Genomic DNA, 19333 nt, shown 5'->3' with positions numbered 1-19333 from the left:
TGTTAGCCTGTTTTCGCTTTCGGAAAATTACATTTTTGGTGGGAAAAATTTCAGTGCATCCCTAACCCCAATGGTGAACTGGACTGTAAAGCAGCGGTGGTGGTACTCACCCCAGGTATGCCTGGAACGGAGGACTGTGGAATGTTAAGCATTTGTGGTGCTGCTGGAACTCCCATCTGATTTGGTCTGACTGTGGGCATACAAAAATATAGACTGGTTCAATCAATGCTACAAAAAAGTAGAGGCATTTTGGAAAAGAATAACAAAAAAAACACCATTCCTAAGAAAAGTACTGTTACTTTCCACTGGTAAACCGAATGAGCCCTGAGAGTTTCTACTGGATTTCTTATTATACCACATGTCCACACAGTCAAAATGTATGTAGACAGAGATAGAGAGGTGTATGTGAAATGCTCGAGTTCTGACAACACCAAGAACAAATTTCAAATAATACAAAAAGTCTACCAGTCTGAACTGTGTAAAGACAATAGCTATGTGTCAGACATGCTTTCACCAATTAGACGATGTAAAACCAAATTAGTTCTTCTCTTGTCTTATAATTCTAGTCAAACCCATTACATGAACCTGTTCAAAGTTTTCAAGAGAGCAGAGGAGACTTTTTCCACACTAGTAGCCTCAATGCAAGAGTCCTTTCTAAAGAAGCCTATTTGTATGCGCAGGGCACATCGGCCATTCCAAAATGCACACAAGGTCTGAGGCAAGAGGGAAAATTTCTCACATTACCGAGATCTTTGAGAGGGCTTTCAAACTAGCACTTTTGGTACACGTCCTGTCACATTTGGTATGTTTGATGTCTTAGTTCAGTTTGTTTGGTTGATGTGAACGCTGTTTTCCGAACTTTACATTACATTTCACATTAACAAGAGTCGTAGATTGGCTTCTTTACTGCAGCCGTAGTATGTTTGATTAGTAGGCTTGCGTATATGGTTGTACCGGTTATACTCAGTACATAGGATGACACCGGTGCTAAATTTTACACTGGGTTTTACAAATGGGTAAACATTATGTAAGAAACTTTATGACAGTTCCTACATCAATAGCCAAATGACTAGAACTGCCTACAACGAGTTTGTGACTCCTAAATGAACGCATTGAAAGCCAGATGTTCTTTATCGACATATTTCCTGTGTACACGCACTTATAGAAGACGTTACTTTTAACTGGCAGCAGGCGGGATTCAAGTGCATTACAATTGTTTCCCATCATTGTGATTCCAAAACACCAGTAAACACATGAGGGAAGATAGAGACACTTAAAGGACTGAGGAAAAATGGCAGCACTTTTTAAAAACTGTAATATAAAAAGTATACACAACTGTAGAGAGTTTTCTACAAAAATAAAACATTATTAATATGTACAAAGAGAGCGGCCCTAAAAGGCTAAATTCATTTTTATTGATACTATTTTAGCACATTACTATACTATAAACAGATGAGCCTAATTTTAAACTAAGATCGCATTTTCGTTGAGCTTTAAAAATGGAAAAGGCGTATTAATTCCGGGGAAGAAAACACTTAACTGAAAAATACTGGCTCCATTGATTTGTTCTTTTGGGAAAGGTAGTGTTTATTAGGACACGTGGATATAATATTTTCTTTATCTCTGGTCATAGCCGTTTTCATTATAAGTGCTAGTCTATCTTGCCAAATAATTTACAGGACAACTGTACATATTTCTTGTTTGGCATGTTCATTTTGTACATAGCCTATGTTTGCTGTGTGACATGTTGGATTAGGTTTGTTGAACAACACAATTTTATCTGATTGCACTATTGTTTCCATTTTCATTTAGTTTAGTTAATTTTGTAAAAAAAAATACAAATAAATAAAATTCAAAGTTTGAAATCAAGCTGCCTTGAATTATTGTGTAGCCTATTGAACAACAAATATTACGCCATGGTGTGTTAATTAAGTCCAATAGAAGTGCCACGGTATCATAATAATTTTCTCACCGGTGTGGTGTTCATGTTCAGTTCATGTTCAAACTGACTAACACCAGTATTACTGCTGGTTGGACATTAGGTGGTACAGTGGGGTCATTTTCGTTAAGCAATAGCCTACACAACAATGCAAAGCAGCTTGATTTCAAACTTTGAAATTGATTTTTAAACAAAAATTTCAACTGGTTGCAATTAAAATAGTGTTGTTCAACTTTATGAAAGATGGCTTTTCACAGTTGTGAAGGGCAACATCTCTTTGGCAACGAAACAATTTTTATTTGTGCATTCTCTCAATCATGGGCCACCAGTTGGGTATTTCGTTGTCCGGGCAAATACATCACTTATTTTGGGATTAATATTACCTTTCATTTTAGGACCCAGTTTAGCTGCTTCGGAAAGGTAATGAATTTGTGTGTGTGAATAAATGTGTTTTGTTCCCCCCTATGGGGCAATATGCCAGAAATATGTTCACTAATATTTTTATTATATATATATATATATATATATAAAATATATAGGCCGGGGTTTGACTGATGTAATTACAAATTGTAAATATATTATATATATATATATAAGTTATGTGCTTTAGCCCACTATTTCAGAAATTTCAGAAGACTGAAACAAAGAGTGAGAATCCTTTACATGCACGTGTTCCATGAGACTGCACGCCTCCAAACAAACAGCACGTCTGACATGTGCATTGACTGCTTTTCTGTCATCTGTTCTTAAAAATATAAATGGACTGTGTTTCTTCAAGTGTGTGTAACAGCATTCCTTGTGTCATTCTGAATCAGAGACATCTTACAGTTACCCACCATGCACATTATATTTGCAACCTGCAATTAAATGTCTTCTGTCAGTGTGAGTACTTTGCTGCCTGTGTAATTTGATACGTTGGTAAAGAACATCTGGCTTTCAGTGCGTTATTTAGGTTAATTTAATATGGATCACAAACTCTTCATCAGGCAACTATTCTTTATGCAAGTCTATTCTATTTGCTGATTTTACATCGTTGTTGTCCCTTGTACAGAGTAAAACCAGTAACACTGTACACCATGGCAACCCTAGTGTCCAACCAATGGTATTACCGGTATAACAGGTTTTTAACGGGTATACGCACTGGTATGAAAATGTAGACATTGTGGCAAGTTTAGTGATTAGAATAACATGTTTCTATTTTGCTGTTTTTTTTTTTTATCAACAACTGACTGAAAAGAACAGTCTCATTCAATGACAAATCGATTGAGTGGATCTTGTCTTTAGACACACATTGCACAGAACGAATCAAACCAAAATTTACATTCAGCAACACTTACCTAAATAAGGGGGAAAGTGAAGAGGCCTGCTTGCGGTGGCGTAATACTCCACTGCTTGTTTGAAACGGACAAGTTTGTCATCGGCTCTGGACTAGAATACAAGTCGACACAATTATCATATACAAAACATAGTGAATTATTTACTCACTCTTCTGTCATTTTAATGCATGAAGATTCTTAAAAAAAAAAAACTTCACCATACTGGTTTGGAACAACATGAGTGAGTAAATAATAACAGAATTGTATTTTTTTGAAAGTATTATTCCTTTATTTTCAAACAAAACAAAAATGGTCTTCTATAATTCTTGGGTGCTAAAAACACATGTCATCCTACCTGAGAGAGCTTGAAAATGTCTTTAGCAATAGCTTCCAGGTCATTGACATCTTGTATGTTGCGGACGTAGTCTGCCACAGCCCTTATGACGACGTCACAAGGAGGAAGGACGAGTTGGTGGGCACGGACCTGTGTCAGAGAAAACAACTCATCACACCACCAGCAAAAGCTCCTTCTGCTTAAAAATGTGATGGGCGTCATAGGAGTAAATATCTGAATGGGTACAATCCGACATTTTCGCGAAATAATCATAAATACACAGACAAAGTAGAGGTCGGTATGTGAATGATTTGTTCATATACGAAACTTCAGTTCCTAGAAATCAATGGATAAGATACATTGGAAAATATCTGAAAGCTGATGCGTGTAATTTTTTCGATGTTCAAATTCTTTCTCGTAACCCAGCTTATTATGCAGAGACAACCGTAAGCCAATTTTACGTTGATTTTACCTTAAAGTGTAACCCTTTGTCGCTTTCCAGGGTTATTATAGTTTATCATTTTATTCTAAAATAACGAAACTTTTTATTCTAATTTAGTTTTCACACTTTAACCTGTTAGATTCTCTAGATTTTTCAGTGTTTTTTAGTCTAGTTATTTTTTATTTTAGTTTTAGTATTTTATGGCTTCCAAAGATAGTGTTTACAGATATCATTTAAATACTTTTAACAGTTTTGTTACCAATATCTAGTACCATTTTTCATACTATAAAGGTTTCAAATTTTTTGTAACATACTGTGTATCAAAAACTAAGGCCAAGTCCATATTAACCTGGATACATTTGAAAATGCATCTTTTTCTCTAAGTTTTGGCGTTCACACAAAACGCTGTATTCGCGTTGTAGCGTGGACTGGGAAACTGTATTTGCTTTCATATGATGTAATCATGGATTACATTCAACCCATAACAATCAAGATGGCCACCAATGTTGAAGCGGTGTTGTTGTGCCTTTGTAAATGTTACATTGCATTCCTTCAAAGGCAATGGGAAGTTTACCTGGAAATGCTGTCCTTGGCAGAATACAAGGACAATTGCGTATCAGACCATACATGGAAATGACGCAGGGCCACGTTTCTTAAGTTTTTTTTTTCCTGCATGCGCAGTAAGGGGATTTAAGCATTTTCAGACATTTCAGTGTGGACGAGCAACTTTTAGAAAGCGTTTGAAAACGGCAGTGTGGACTGAGAGCGTATCGAAACGAAAACGCAGTTTTCAAATTTATCCTCAATGTGGACGTAGTCTAAAACGTTAATTAATTTGAGGTCATTTTGAATCGTATTTTTGTTAGTTTTGCAATCACGTAAAAGTATTGGTTTAGTTTCAGTTTTTTCCAACCATGTTAGATTTGTTTTTTATTTTAGTAAAGAGAAATGTTATCATTTAGTTTTTGTTTTCATTAAAGATAAAACTGCCGCTTTCAAAACTTTGATCTTGCTGTTAGAGATACCGGTCCAGCCCAACAAAACAACATTGACTCGACCAGTGGTGCGAGTCTGAGGCAGGACAAACTGTTTGTCCAAACAATTGAAGACATAGGGAGTTTACTGGACTCTATTTGAAATTGTGATTGCTTTTGCAATACCATTTGCAGAACCTGAACACTTCAGCTTTAAAAGAACTGTTTTTTTTAATGCAATGACCCTGTAACCAACCCTTCATCTTGGTTTCATGCAATACACACAAAAAAGCACTGAGATGACCGTGATTAAAAGGGATGATCACACATGGATCTGCTAGTCAAGTGTTATAATCAAGTATAGACCATTCTATTCTAGCTCACAGTGAATCAATGAAGCCAGCAGAAGCACAAACACAGAACAGATAACACAAGGTTACACATCATTGTTCCAATTCAGTTCAACCCTTTGCGCATGAAGTTTGCTTGATTGAAAACAAACTGGTAAGGGAGGGCACAGTGCTGAAGTGATTTTGCATGGTCCTGATAAGTTATTTTCCAGACATCATTTCAATTTGGTTGTCAAGGAAACTGGTCACAGTGGCTTGTTACCGAGGAAATCTAACCAGACTGAAATCTTATGTTTGCACAGTTTGAACATTATATTGTGAATGAAGAAAACCTCCAATTATTAACAGCTCAAAACAAACAGCTGTGAGTGCCTGCAAGGGTAATACATAAAAACAACTGTATGTACAATTTAAATATAATGTAGATATCAATGCCAAATTAAAATGTTTACATTTACACATCGGTTGACAAACAAGTTTCCTTAGAGTGTTGCCTTTACCTTCAAGGATGCTAAAGGGTGCTCAGGACCAAGTAAACTCCAGTGAAAGGCAGCCAAGTCTTCATCAGGCAGTATGTGATTACCTACAAAAACATGTATTTAGTTAGCATTTAACCATGTATTGCAAACAGAGTAACTTACTAGTGCCTTATTACTGCAGCTGAGCATTTATTAGTGATAACAAATTTGAAAGATATTGTATCAAGATGATTGACTGATTGAGGTGTGAAACCAAAAAGCAATATTTTTTACCATATTATATTACTATTACACTTCTTAAAATATAAGCATATAATAAGAGGAAAGGTTAAACCAGAGTCTAAAACCATACCTAAAAGTGAAGCGAAAATGACAAAACGATTTGGATTGAGATTAAGCTGCTTGGCAACTTCGTGCATCAGGTATTGGCTGGTGGTGAGGCTCTTGCCGTTACGGCTCAGTTTAAGAGCATGGGAACTGAAGTAGTACGGGATGTTGCACAGAGCGTAGTCGGAATCATAGGCGACCAATCCATGGAATCCATTTTCCCTAAATAAGGCAATCACTTCCTGGTGATGGTCCTCGATAGTCTGAACAACCTGAAAGAAGAAACATAAATATCAGGAGCGCTCAGAAGACTGAGAACAAATTTAGATAAATGGGATTTTCCATGGAAATAACTTGTGGCACATTTTGGCTGCAATAAGTTATTTATTTTATTTTGTGTAATTATGTATCTGTCAAATGCATTAATTGATTTGTTGAGGCAAAAATGCTCCTGTAATGAATTTTGTATTTGTAACAACTGTCATAGTTCTTTATATTCTATTCTTATTAATTTATTACATAGTGTGGCATTAAATGTTTTCCCCCACTTCTGGTGGCTAAAATTGGCATATAAATTTCCAGGAAGTACATGCTCGACCCAACTGCACATCCTAGCAAAGAAACTAATTTTGTGGAACAGTGCACGCTTAATTACGCATGACACATGTCCTGGGCACAATAAACACAGGAGTGGATTTACTGTATGGAGACTTCGCCCGCATGTGGTGAACCAGGAGTGGAAGATTTACAGACAAGCTGCTGTATCTCTTCACATCGCCAGAAAGATCACTCACTGGCTACATTTACTTGATCACAAGAAAGCGGGTTATTGCTTTATTTCCAGATATTCCAGAGCTGCCTCAGTGTTTGTTTTCTTAAATTTGCATCGCCATTTGCAGTGGAATTGTGCTGCAATAGTGGAGTTTCCTCTTACGTAAAACTCTGGTATTCCCCCAGTGTATGAGCGCATGCGTGAATGTGAGGAACAGTTGAATTTTCAAATGGTGTGTATAAATGGGTATAGTTTATAGTGTATAATCTTTACCACTTTACTCCCAGAAATGTTTAATTCTTTCCACTGTGCTGACTTGTTGTTGGGATCCATCCTATGATGTTTGTTCTCTGGTCTGTTCACGCCAGGGATGCGGTGGTGTGAGTTTTTGACAGTGAGATTACCGTCCGAGAGAAAAAATGTAGACGTAAATGTAAAGCTCGCTGATAGTAACTACATGCAAATGCACCGCATGCATAAACTTTACAAAAAGTGGCATCTTTAATTCACTTTAAAATCACCACAGTTAAAAATATTAAACTAAAAATAAAGGCCACTTTTCTTGTTGGACGACTAGTGGAGCATTCTGTCCCATTTTCAGAATGCGTGTCTTTCTAGGACTTTTGTCTGCTTATTATAAATCTGTCGTCTTCAGTCAGTCATTTAAATGCTGCCAAACAGCTGATTTAAGTCTCTTTTTTTGATGGATAAGAATTCCTCTGTTATACTTTGGAAGTTTTGTGTTTAAGCTTCAGTTTCATGTGAATTGAAAGTTCACGCTCAGCCCACGACACCTGGCCATTAAAGCACCATGCGACCACCATCCATAAACAGAAACAACTGCCCTAACCACCCAGGCAAACTCAAAAGAGACAGGCTTGCACCGAAAACCTCTTTAATTTTATACATTTATACATTATACAGCTCTGGAAAACATTAAGAGACCACTGCAAAATGATCAGTTTCTTTGAATTTACCATTTATAGGTATGTGTTTTGAGTAAAATGAAATTTTTTGTTTTATTCTATACTGACAACATTTCACCCAAATTCCAAATAAAAATATTTAGAGCATTTATTTGCAGAAAATGACAACTGGTCAAAATAACAAAACATATGCAGTGTTATCAGACCTCGAATAATACAAAGAAAACAAGTTCATATTCATTTTTAAAAAACGCAATACTGATGTTTTAACTTAGGAAGAGTTCAGAAATCAATATTTGGTGGAATAACACTTATTTTCAAATCACAGATTCGATGCGTCTTGGCATGCTCACTACCAGTCTTTCACATTGCTGTTGGGTGATTTTAAGCCACTCTTGGCCAAAAAATTCAAGCAGATCTGCTTTGTTTTACGGCTTTTGGCCATTAATCTTCCTCTTGATCACATTCCAGAGGTTTTCAATGGGATTCAGGTCTGGAGATTGCGCTGGCTATGACAGGGTCTTGATCCGGTGGTCCTCCATCCACACATTGATTGACCTGGTTGTGTGGCATGGTGCATTGTCCTGCTGGAAAAAACGATCCTCAGAGTTGGGGAACATTGTCTGAGCAGAGGGAAGCAAGTTTTTTTCCCCAGGATAACCTTGTATGTGGCTTGATTAATCGGTCCTTAAAGACGAATCTGCCCGATTCCAGCCTTGCTTAAGCACCCCCAGATCACAGATCCTCCAACAAATTTCACAGTGGGCACGAGAAACTGTGGCTTGAAGGCCTCTCCGGGTCAGCAGAATTAATTTTTCCCTCAATTTTTGCAATTCACCATCACACTACCACCACCAATCTTAACCCTAGGTATGATGTACTTTTTAAGGAAATCTGTGTTTGATTTACGCCAGATGAAACGGGACACCTGTTTTCCAAACAGTTCCACATTCGAGAGTAAAACTTTATTTTGTGTTTACTCATATTGGTTTTGTTGTATTGTTGTGTTGAAACAATTTAGTATGAGATATACACAAAAACAGAAGAAATCAGGATGAGGCAAATACATTAACAGTACTGTATATACAGTATATAACATTTTGGTTAATTTTGTACTGTCCTGTTGAAGCTGATCTCAGGTACTGCATTTACATATATCCCACAAGACAAAAAAATATCAGAATTTACACAGTTGATCCTGCTCAAAACTTCACAAACCTTTGGCTCTTATTATGGTGTTTTGCCTCCTTGATGATCAATGCAGGTTCTATGGTTTCCAAGAATCTTCTCCATATTTGAGTTATTCCCAACAGTGGTTACATGATGAGTACATGATTGAGAGATCCAGATTGACACTTTTGGACAATTGAGGAACTCATACTTTAGTTACAAAAGGAGTAAACATTCAACATTCATTCGCTCACGGCGGCAACACACTATAATAAAAAGCAAGATGTAAAATTTTGGACAGGACAATGTAAATTGTTCTATCGTATTGTGGAATATATGTAAACATCTGTTCTGTTGCAGTACTAAATAAAAAAAATTATCTTTAATGTCTTATATTTGTATAAATTCTGCAAGGGGTGTGTGAACTTATGAGATAAAATGGTGATATATATATATAGTTGAAGTCAGAAGTTTACATACACACTAAGGTTGAAGTCATTAAAACAAATTTTTTAACCACTCCACAGACTTAATATTAGCAAACTATAGTTGGCAAGTCGTTTAGGACATCTACTTTGTGCATGACATGAGTAATTTTTCCAACAATAGTTTACAGACAGATTGTTTCAATTGACTATATCACAATTCCAGTGGGTCAGAAGTTCACATACAACAAGTTAACGGTGCCTTTAAGCAGCTTGGAAAATTCCAGAAGATTGTTAAGTTTTTATACAATGAGCTTCTGATGTGTACTGAATTGGAGGTGTACCTGGATTTATTTTAAGGCCTACCTTCAAACTCAGTGCCACATTTGCTTGACATCACAGGAAAATCAAAAGAAATTTGCCAAGACTTCAGGAAAACAATTTTGTGGACCTCCATATGTCTGTTTCATCCATGGGAGCAATTTCCAAATGCCTGAAGGTACCACGTTTATCTGTACAAACAATAGTACGCAAGAATAAACACCATGGGCCATACAGCCATCATACCGCTCAGGAAGGAGACGCATTCGGTCTCCTGGAGATGAACATAGTTTGGTGCAAAAAGTGCAAATCAATCCCAGAACAACAGCAAAGGACCGTGTGAGGTTGCTGGAGGAAACTGGTAGACAAGCATCTATATCCACAGTAAAACGAGTCCTATATCGACATAACCTGAAAGGCTGATCTGCAAGGAAGAATCCACTGCTCCAAAACCACCATAAGAGCCAGACTACAGTTTGCAAGTGCACATGGGGACGAAGATCTTAATTTTTGGAGAAATTTCATCTGGCCTGATGAAAACATTTTTTAATGGTTTGGCCATAATGGCCATTGATATGTTTGGAGGAAAAAGGGTGAGGCTTATAAGCCAAAGTACACCATCACAACCGTGAAGTATGGGGGTGGCAGCATCATGTTGTGGCGGTGCTTTGCTGCTGGAGAGACTGGTGTACCTCAAAAAATAGATGGCATCATGAGGAAGGAAAATTATGTGGATATATTGACGCAACATTAAAACATCAGCCAGGAAGTTAAAGCTCGGTCACAAATGGGACTTCCAAATGGACAATGACCCCAAGCATACTTCCTAAGTTGTGGCAAAACGGCTTAAGGACAACAAAGTCAAGGTATTGGATAGTGCTGCATGATAAATCATATCGCAATAGCGATGTCACCCTGCGCAATTATATGATGGCAAAATGCTACGATTATATTAAATAAATAAGTGCATGTGTGGACGTGACAGCCCATTCTCTCTGAGAGCTGTTTGCCCATTTTCTACTGTCAGTCTCAGTTTAGGGAGTGGCACGTGTGGTCATGTCATGTGAGTTTCCGGTGTTCAGCGTGGAGATACATGCCAAGCAGACCGACACTGAACTAGTGGCCAGAAAAAATAACACAGATCATAGCTTGGCGATATATCTTCATTTCATCCTTAATTCAAGTTCATACAGTGGGTACGGAAAGTATTCAGACCCCCTTAAATTTTTCACTCTTTGTTATATTGCAGCCATTTGCTAAAATCATTTAAGTTCATTTTTTTCCCTCATTATTGTACACACAGCACCCCATATTGACAGAAAAACACAGAATTGTTGACATTTTTGCACATTTATTAAAAAGAAAAACTGAAATATCACATGGTCCTAAGTATTCAGACCCTTTGTTCAGTATTTAGTAGAAGCACCCTTTTGATCTAATACAGCCATGAGTCTTTTTGGGAAAGATGCAACAAGTTTTTCACATCTGGATTTGGGTATCCTCTGCCATTCCTCCTTGCAGATCCTCTCCAGTTCTGTCAGGTTGGATGGTAAACGTTGGTGGACAGCCATTTTCAGGTCTCTCCAGAGATGCTCAATTGGGTTTAAGTCAGGGCTCTGGCTGGGCCATTCAAGAACAGTCACGGAGTTGTTGTGAAGCCACTCCTTCGTTATTTTAGTGGTGTGCTTAGGGTCATTGTCTTGTTGGAAGGTGAACCTTCGGCCCAGTCTGAGGTCCAGAGCACTCTGGAGAAGGTTTTCGTCCAGGATATCCCTGTACTTGGCCGCATTCATCTTTCCCTCGATTGCAACCAGTCGTCCTGTCCCTGCAGCTGAAAAACACCCCCACAGCATGATGCTGCCACCACCATGCTTCACTGTTGAGACTGTATTGGACAGGTGATGAGCAGTGCCTGGTTTCCTCCACACATACCGCTTAGAATTAAGGCCAAAAAGTTTTTTCTTGGTCTCATCAGACCAGAGAATCTTATTTATCACCATCTTGGAGTCCTTCAGCTGTTTTTTAGCAAACTCCATGCAGGCTTTCATGTGTCTTGCACTGAGGAGAGGCTTCCGTCGGGCCACTCTGCCATAAAGCCCCGACTGGTGGATGGCTGCAGTGATGGTTGACTTACTACAACTTTCTCCCATCTCCCGACTGCATCTCTGGAGCTCAGCCACAGTGATCTTTGGGTTCTTCTTTACTTCTCTCACCAAGGCTCTTCTCAGCCCGATAGCTCAGTTTGGCCGGACGGCCAGCTCTAGGAAGGGTTCTGGTCATCCCAAACGTCTTCCATTTAAGGATTACGGAGGCCACTGTGCTCTTATGAACCTTAAGGGCAGCAGAAATTTTCTTGTAACCTTGGCCAGATCTGTGCTTTGCCACAATTCTGTCTCTGAGCTCTTCAGGCAGTTCCTTTGACCTCATGATTCTCATTTGCTCTGACATGCACTGTGAGCTGTAAGGTCTTATATAGACAGGTGTGTGGCTTTCCTAATCAAGTCCAATCAGTATAATCAAACACAGCTGGACTCAATTGAAGGTGTAGAACCATCTCAAGGATGATCAGAAGAAATGGACAGCACCTGAGTTAAATATATGAGTGTCACAGCAAAGGGTCTGAACACTTAGGACCATGTGATATCAGTTTTTCTTTTTTAATAAATGTGCAAAAATATCAACAATTCTGTGTTTTTCTGTCAATATGGGGTGCTGTGTGTACAATAATGAGGAAAAAAAATGAACTTAAATGATTTTAGCAAATGGCTGCAATATAACAAAGAGTGAAAAATTTAAGGGGGTCTGAATACTTTCCGTACCCACTGTATAATACGGGAGCGTGCCAGGTAAATAAACAAACTCCAAAACTGTCATTTTCGGTGCGGTCAGAGCCGCTTCAACCAGTCGTGGAACAGACACAATCTGAGCGGGAGTCGAGACCGGGAGAGATTTAAAGTTCTGTCGGGTGATGCGCACTCTAACAAGGAGACGCTCGTCTCTCAACCCCGCTGTCTGCAGCTTGCAACGTGTAGCATCATTGATGAGATCATCATGATAAGATCAATCTTATGTGAAAAACAACACTAAAATGACAATAAAATATGTATAAAATATGTATAATATATATATATATATATATGTTTTGGATAGACAAGATTGACAAATGCTTATCATTTTATGGCTAAAATATCAATATGACTAAATGTTACTAAAATATGACTAAAATGTCAACAGTTTTCATTGACAAAAACTACATTAAAAAGCCAAACAAAGCACAATTACAGATGTGTTTGCGAGTGTCACGCCATATGACAGGTCTTCACAGAGATATAAAGAGACATGATGCACCGTTAGCAAAGTGGGATTTCAGAAAATTATCCACACACTGGACAAGAGGTACCAGATGTACTAGATTTGGAAATACCAGTTGGTCATTTAAAAAAAATTAAAACACAACAACAACAGTTTTAGTGGTTTGAGTGAACCACACTTTTATATCCAGTTTCCTTTTCAAAAGAGTTTATACAAAGTACATGTTACATCCTGATTAAATGTCCCTGTTTGTTCGGACAATCTTATTTTCATGGAAATGTGTATGTTCTTATTTATCGTTCCATTTTATTTAGGTGTAATATTGAGAAAATAACAAGTTTGCAGTAATGCAAAGATATTATTATTTAATTTTGTAAAAATATTATTTTAATTTGAAAACACTGTGCATTTATAGTTTGTATGTTTAAGTACAGTAATCTATTTCTGCATTTTCCTTGATAACCAAGCAAGTTGACTCTATATGACGTTTTCCCCAAATCGTACAGCCCTAGTATTGGAGTAGCCATCACAAAGCCCTGACTTCAGTCTGATAGAAATGTTGTGGGCAGAACTGAAAAAGTGTGAGCAGGCAAGGAGGCCTACAAACCTGACTCAGTTCTGTCTGGAGAAATGGGCCAAAATTCCAGCAAATTATTGAGAAGCTTGTGGAAGGCTACCCAAAACATTTGACCCAAGTTAAACTATTTAAAGGCAATGCTACCAAATACCAAAGGTGTATGTAAACTTCTGACCCACTGGAAATGTGATGAAAGAAATAAAAGCAGAAATAAAAGCATAAAATAAAGTAGTTATTAGGTTTATGTAAACTTCTGACTTCAAATGTATTTTCCATCCATCTTCAACCGCTTATCCGAAGTCGGGTCGCGGGGGCAGCAGCTCCAGCAGGGGCCCCCAAACTTCCCTATCCCGAGCCACATTAACTAGCTCTGACTGGGGGACCCCGAGGTGTTCCCAGGCCAGTGTGGAGATGTAATCTCGCCACCTAATCCTGGGTCTTCCCCGAGGCCTCCTCCCAGCTGGACGTGCCTGAAACACCTCCTTAGGGAGGCGGACAGGGGGCATCCTTACCAGATGCCCAAACCACCTCAACTGACTCCTTTCGACGCAAAGGAGCAGCGGCTCTACTCCGAGCTCCTCACGGATGACTGAGCTCCTCACCCTATCTCTAAGGGAGAAGACCGCCACCCTTCGGAGGGGCTTCGAACTTCACCTAGTCCTTTCGGTCATAACCCAGCCTTCATGACCATAGGTGAGGGTAGGAACAAAGATTGACCGGTAGATCGAGAGCTTTGCCTTCCGGCTCAGCTCTCTTTCGTGACAATGGTGCGATAGAGCGAGTGCAATACCGCCCCCGCTGCACCGATTCTCCGGCCAACCTCCCGCTCCATTGTCCCTTCACTCGTGGACAAGACCCCGAGGTACTTGAACTCCTTCACTTGGGGCAATACCTCCTTCCCTACCTGGAGTACGCACTCCATCGGTTTCCTGAAAACACCGATGTATTTTCTTATATTTTTATATATTAATTTCACCCCTTAATATGAAGGTGAATTTCAGACGCTGGCTTTAACTTAAAGGGAAACATTTGATAAAACTTGACATTTAACTTTGCATGCAATATTCTGGTCCACATTTCAAAGTTTGAGTTTCTGATGGTTAATTTCAATTATCCACAGTTTGCAAGTATAAAAGATGATCAGTAGGAAATATTTTTCCATAATTTTCCATGCCTGCATAAATAACAGTAAGACATTTCTTCACTTAAGCCCCCTGAAAATATAATTAACAAGGATCTCAGAAGTAAGGTCTGAACATTTGTCTCTTTTCAAAACCAGGGCCACGAACTTGGTCACACTGTCAGGCTGCTAAATCTCAGAAGTGAGAGCAAATCAAGGTAAAAGAACAGGTGGCCCATTCCATGACATCACAACCTAGTACTACATAGCTTCAATTTTGCATTCATACATAAATGGATGTTTTTATTTGTTGCGAGAGGTGTATATGGCATGACAAAATCTGTATTAAAGTAGTCATTATAATTTCATCTTTAAAAACATTGAGTCCAAGCCTTGCAAATTCTTAGGTTATAAAATATTTGTGTCATATTTTGACAGCAATATGCACTTTTGCTAGTCAAGACACTACAATTTGGTGCAGAGTTTTGCATTCGCTTTCCAGGTTCCCCAAATATGTGTAATCAAATGAGATCTGACACCACCAGGATGCCAAACCGATTCAAGCAGGCTACAAGTAGGCTGATCAGTGATAATGTCTGGAAGGTTGTGCCATGCAAAATAAGGCAACAGGAGGCCTACTTTCAGAGCTGATCATCAAGTAAACAGTCTTGGTGGAATGACATTTGTAACATGAAAACCAGGGCTGGTTTAGATCCCATCCCTGCTGGAAATAAAACATGGCTGGTTTTAGGGTGTCCCATCTTATCCCAGCTTAGGCAGGGAAATATACTGTTTCAAACACGGACACCTAGTTTGATGGCACAACAAGAGAGCAGTCTGGTTGACATCCTACTATGAGTACTTTGGGACTGGTTATGCTAAGCTAACTGTTGCATAAAGGGAAGATGGCAACCAAACAACAAGCATCTGCTGCTGTTGCAACACTCACCCCGATGTGGAACCTGAGGAGCGCCAGGCGGATGCAGTGAGCCATGCACACCGGAGGCAAGAACCAGACCTTGGGCGGCGGGGTGCCCTTGTTCTGGACGTGGCTGATTATCTGTTGGGCGGTCTGCCGGTCGTTCACCTGTCGTTTGACCCACTCGTGGAGACGGCCTTTCTCCAAGGCGCCAGGGAAGCACACCAGCAGCTCGATGTTACCGTGGAAGCAGGCTTTAGCGAGGGCGGCGAGGTACCCGAGCATGTGGTTCCACTGGCCTCCACTCACCCAGTCGGTGTAGAAGCCGCCGTAGAGCCGGTGCAGGCAGTTCTCGGCGTCCACCAGCAGTCGGAGCGGAGTCTGAGGGGGTCTCAGCCGGCCGCCGCCAACCAGACTTCCCTGGGCGAGCTTCTGGAGCTCCACCGGCACCACGGCGTTGGGGCAATGCTCCTCGATGTACTCCTGGAAACCCTGCACACCCATAACTGCTGTCCTAAAATATGATATCGGTTATTTCGGGTTTAGTAAGAATGTGAAATGGTCTGGATGAAACGGAGAGAGCTGCAAGCGAGCGAGCAGCCTCTACCAAATGCTGAAAACCGGACCGAAGAAATAATACGGCGGATGTGGAAGTTGTTGAAAATCAATCAAACCGGAGATGCATCTGTATTTTGTTTTGTTTTTGGGGTGAGTTGTTTTTTTGGTTCATGGCTGCTGGCCGCCATGTGCACCTTTATGGAGCCATGTCTATGGTCTGTATCTGGTGTGTGAGGGAAAGAGGGGAGCGCAGTCGCAGGGCACGTCACACCGGAGGAGGAGGAGTCTGGAGTTCAGTGGGCGCGGTTGAACAGCCGGAGAACTGTTGCATAATCAGTCTGGCAAGCTGTTTTAAATATACAGTATTTTAAAAAGTAAAAAATATGTATTGCATTTTCTAAAAAAAATACAAAATAAAATATTTCAAACTACACTGTAACTTTTTGTAAAAAAAAATAACAAAATGTTATTAATGAGAGAGTGTAACAAAAATCCATCTTCCAAACCATGTCTTTACCTCATCCAAATACACTTTGATGAACCTATAATGATGATTTATATTTTAGAGCTGTCGGGACAGATTTCGGGTGAAATTGCATACATACATCATTCGCCTGTGCGTGTTGACTTCATATCCGTACACAGAAAATTAGATCCGGCTACTGTAGCACGTGTATGCTGTGGGAGTAGCGTGAACCTGAAAGTGTGTTGTTATAAACGGTTGTATAAGCAAAGAAACCCCAAACAGAGCAGAGTCTATGAGAAAAAAGGGAAAGTGACAAGAGTCCGTAATAAAACCTGAATCAACATCGGCTTGGCTTTTCAGAGGTGGCGACAACTCCTCAACTGATTTTTTTCTTACTCAACAGGTAATGTAAGCACAGCTTATTTCTAGCGGGAAGACTAGCAGCTGTACATCATCGCACCATTAGCTGGGTAATTCCTAGCCAATCACATGTAAGCCGTTGCTTTATAAGTCTGCTCACAATCTATCACATTGCTGTTTCAGTGTGCTAACACAGCAACCTCCACCACTCCACCACCACCAGTTGAGTCCCGTCATGCACGGGGGGGTAGGCTCCACGCCCCTGCCTCCTATCTCCGGCAGGATATTACGGTTCCGAGTACAAATTCTTCAGACCGCCAGACGGTTCCTACGCCAAAGAGAGACATTACTTTTCTGTTTTATATTCATCAAATAAATGTCATCTTAAATTTCACTCAAGACTGCAAGTCTTCATGTTAGAAATATATTTTATTGATGTGGTTTAGCTCCTATATTCAGGACCGCCCCATGGTTTATGTATAGTTGTGTAATCACACACACACACACACACACACAAACACCCACATCTGTGTGTGTATAGTGAAATACAATAATTATACTGTAATCAGTACAGAAATTTCACTTGTTAGCACACATGTGTATTTGGCCAGATATCCTGCAGTTATAAAAACTTTACAGCGTTTGAACTTATCAGACTAGCAATCATTATGTCTAATGCTAACAAATGTTGCCTTACTTTTGTAACCTCAAGAGATCACGGGAGAAAGATTTAAACTTGGTATTGGAGGAGGGAGTGTGGGCTAGGATACAAAAAATACGTCATGTCTACTTCTAGAGATGCAAGGGTGCATCTGAAGCAATTTAAGGTTTTGTTTGAGGGTCCACAGCTTTATGTGTGACGTAGTGCACACTCAATTTTCATTTTGCTCCAGACTGTGTATTTTGGATGATGGGGCGGTCCTGAATATAGGAGATAAATATATAAAAAGCTGGATCCTAACCAGCGTGATGATTGGCAGACAGGTAATCTTCAGGGGATGGAAGTCAACTGATGCGCCCTCATTTCGTGAGTGGTGCACCGAGTTGGGTAAAGTGGCAGAATTTGAGGAGATGACTTCCAGACGGCTGGGTAATCTGGCAATTTATGGCAGGAAATGGGGGCAGTTATTTGTCTCATTTGGAATGGTCCTAGCAAGGGGCAGTGGAAGAAGACAATCTTTATTGGTGTGTTTATTGATGTGTCCATTTTTTCTATTGGTTGAATTATGTCTTTTTTTATGTACTTATGTATTTCAATTTGTGTGTCTGTTTATATGTGTGTAAGGTGTTATAAGTTGATTCCGTATGGATAATTCTGTTGTTAAATCTATTCTTGTCTTTGTTGCAATAAAAAAAAATTTTTATAACAAAAAGAACAGCTTAAGATATGGCACCTACCTGCTCAGATTAAATGTTTTGGGATATCCATCTTTTCCTTTCTTTCGTTATTTATTGGTCCAATCACTCTAAGTTATCCTGTATCCATATCGAACTAAATTCATCCGCGCAGAGGAGCAGAGCTGAAGCACAACCAAAACAATGTTCTTCCGCAAGAGAGCCAAAAGTTACATAGTGTAGCTTTAAACTAATTAAAAATATATTTTAAATGGATTTAAATTACTTTAAAAATGTCAAGTGGTGTTACCAACATGTAAAATGTATTAAAATATTTTATTTTACACGTACACAACCTAAAGGGATAGTTCACCTATAACTGAAAATTCTCTCATCATTTACTCACCCTCATGCCATCCCAGATGTGTGCGACTTTCTATCTTCTGCTGAACACAAACTAAGATTTTTAGAAGAATATCTCAGCTCTGTAGGTCCATACAATACAAGTGAATGGTGACCAGATCTTTGAAGCTCAAAAAACACATACAGGCTGCATAAAAGTAATCCATAAGACTCAAGCAATTTTATAGATTTTGGATTTTTTCAATGTACATCTTGACATCTGCCGATCATGATTTCAAGCTTAATTATACTTCCTAGTATAGAGTGCTAAATGACATTAGGAAGTGTAACCAAGCTTGAAATCGTTATATTTTCTGCAGAAGAAAGTCATACACATCTGGGATGGCATGAGGGTGAGTAAATTATGAGAGAATTTTCATTTTAATTAGGTGAACTATCCCTATAATCATGATTTTAAATTAAAGGTTAACATTTGTATTTTATTTTTTTACAAATATTGTGAATGTTTGAGTCACAAATATCAAGCGGTTTTCTAAGGGTTCCTGCAT

General features: G+C 39.2%; 1 protein-coding gene across 2 annotated transcripts in view; it reads right to left on the bottom strand.

The window, feature by feature from the left end:
• Positions 1-16524, bottom strand: part of LOC127626160 (constitutive coactivator of PPAR-gamma-like protein 1 homolog) — a 37611-nt gene extending 21087 nt beyond the window's left edge. For both annotated transcript variants that reach the window (XM_052101747.1, XM_052101748.1), the window contains exons 1-6: positions 15734-16524; positions 6187-6433; positions 5856-5938; positions 3611-3739; positions 3277-3367; positions 111-190 (exon numbers count right to left, since the gene is read on the bottom strand). In XM_052101747.1, the coding sequence (XP_051957707.1) occupies positions 111-190; positions 3277-3367; positions 3611-3739; positions 5856-5938; positions 6187-6433; positions 15734-16207 (1104 nt within the window). In that variant the 5' untranslated portion in view covers positions 16208-16524. The remainder of the gene's footprint in view (positions 1-110; positions 191-3276; positions 3368-3610; positions 3740-5855; positions 5939-6186; positions 6434-15733) is intronic.
• Positions 16525-19333: the final 2809 nt, after the last annotated feature.

The sequence above is a fragment of the Xyrauchen texanus genome, chromosome 32 (assembly GCF_025860055.1).
Source record: "Xyrauchen texanus isolate HMW12.3.18 chromosome 32, RBS_HiC_50CHRs, whole genome shotgun sequence".
Classification (NCBI taxonomy): Eukaryota; Metazoa; Chordata; class Actinopteri; order Cypriniformes; family Catostomidae; genus Xyrauchen; species Xyrauchen texanus.
This window is presented reverse-complemented; position numbering and strand designations above follow the sequence as displayed.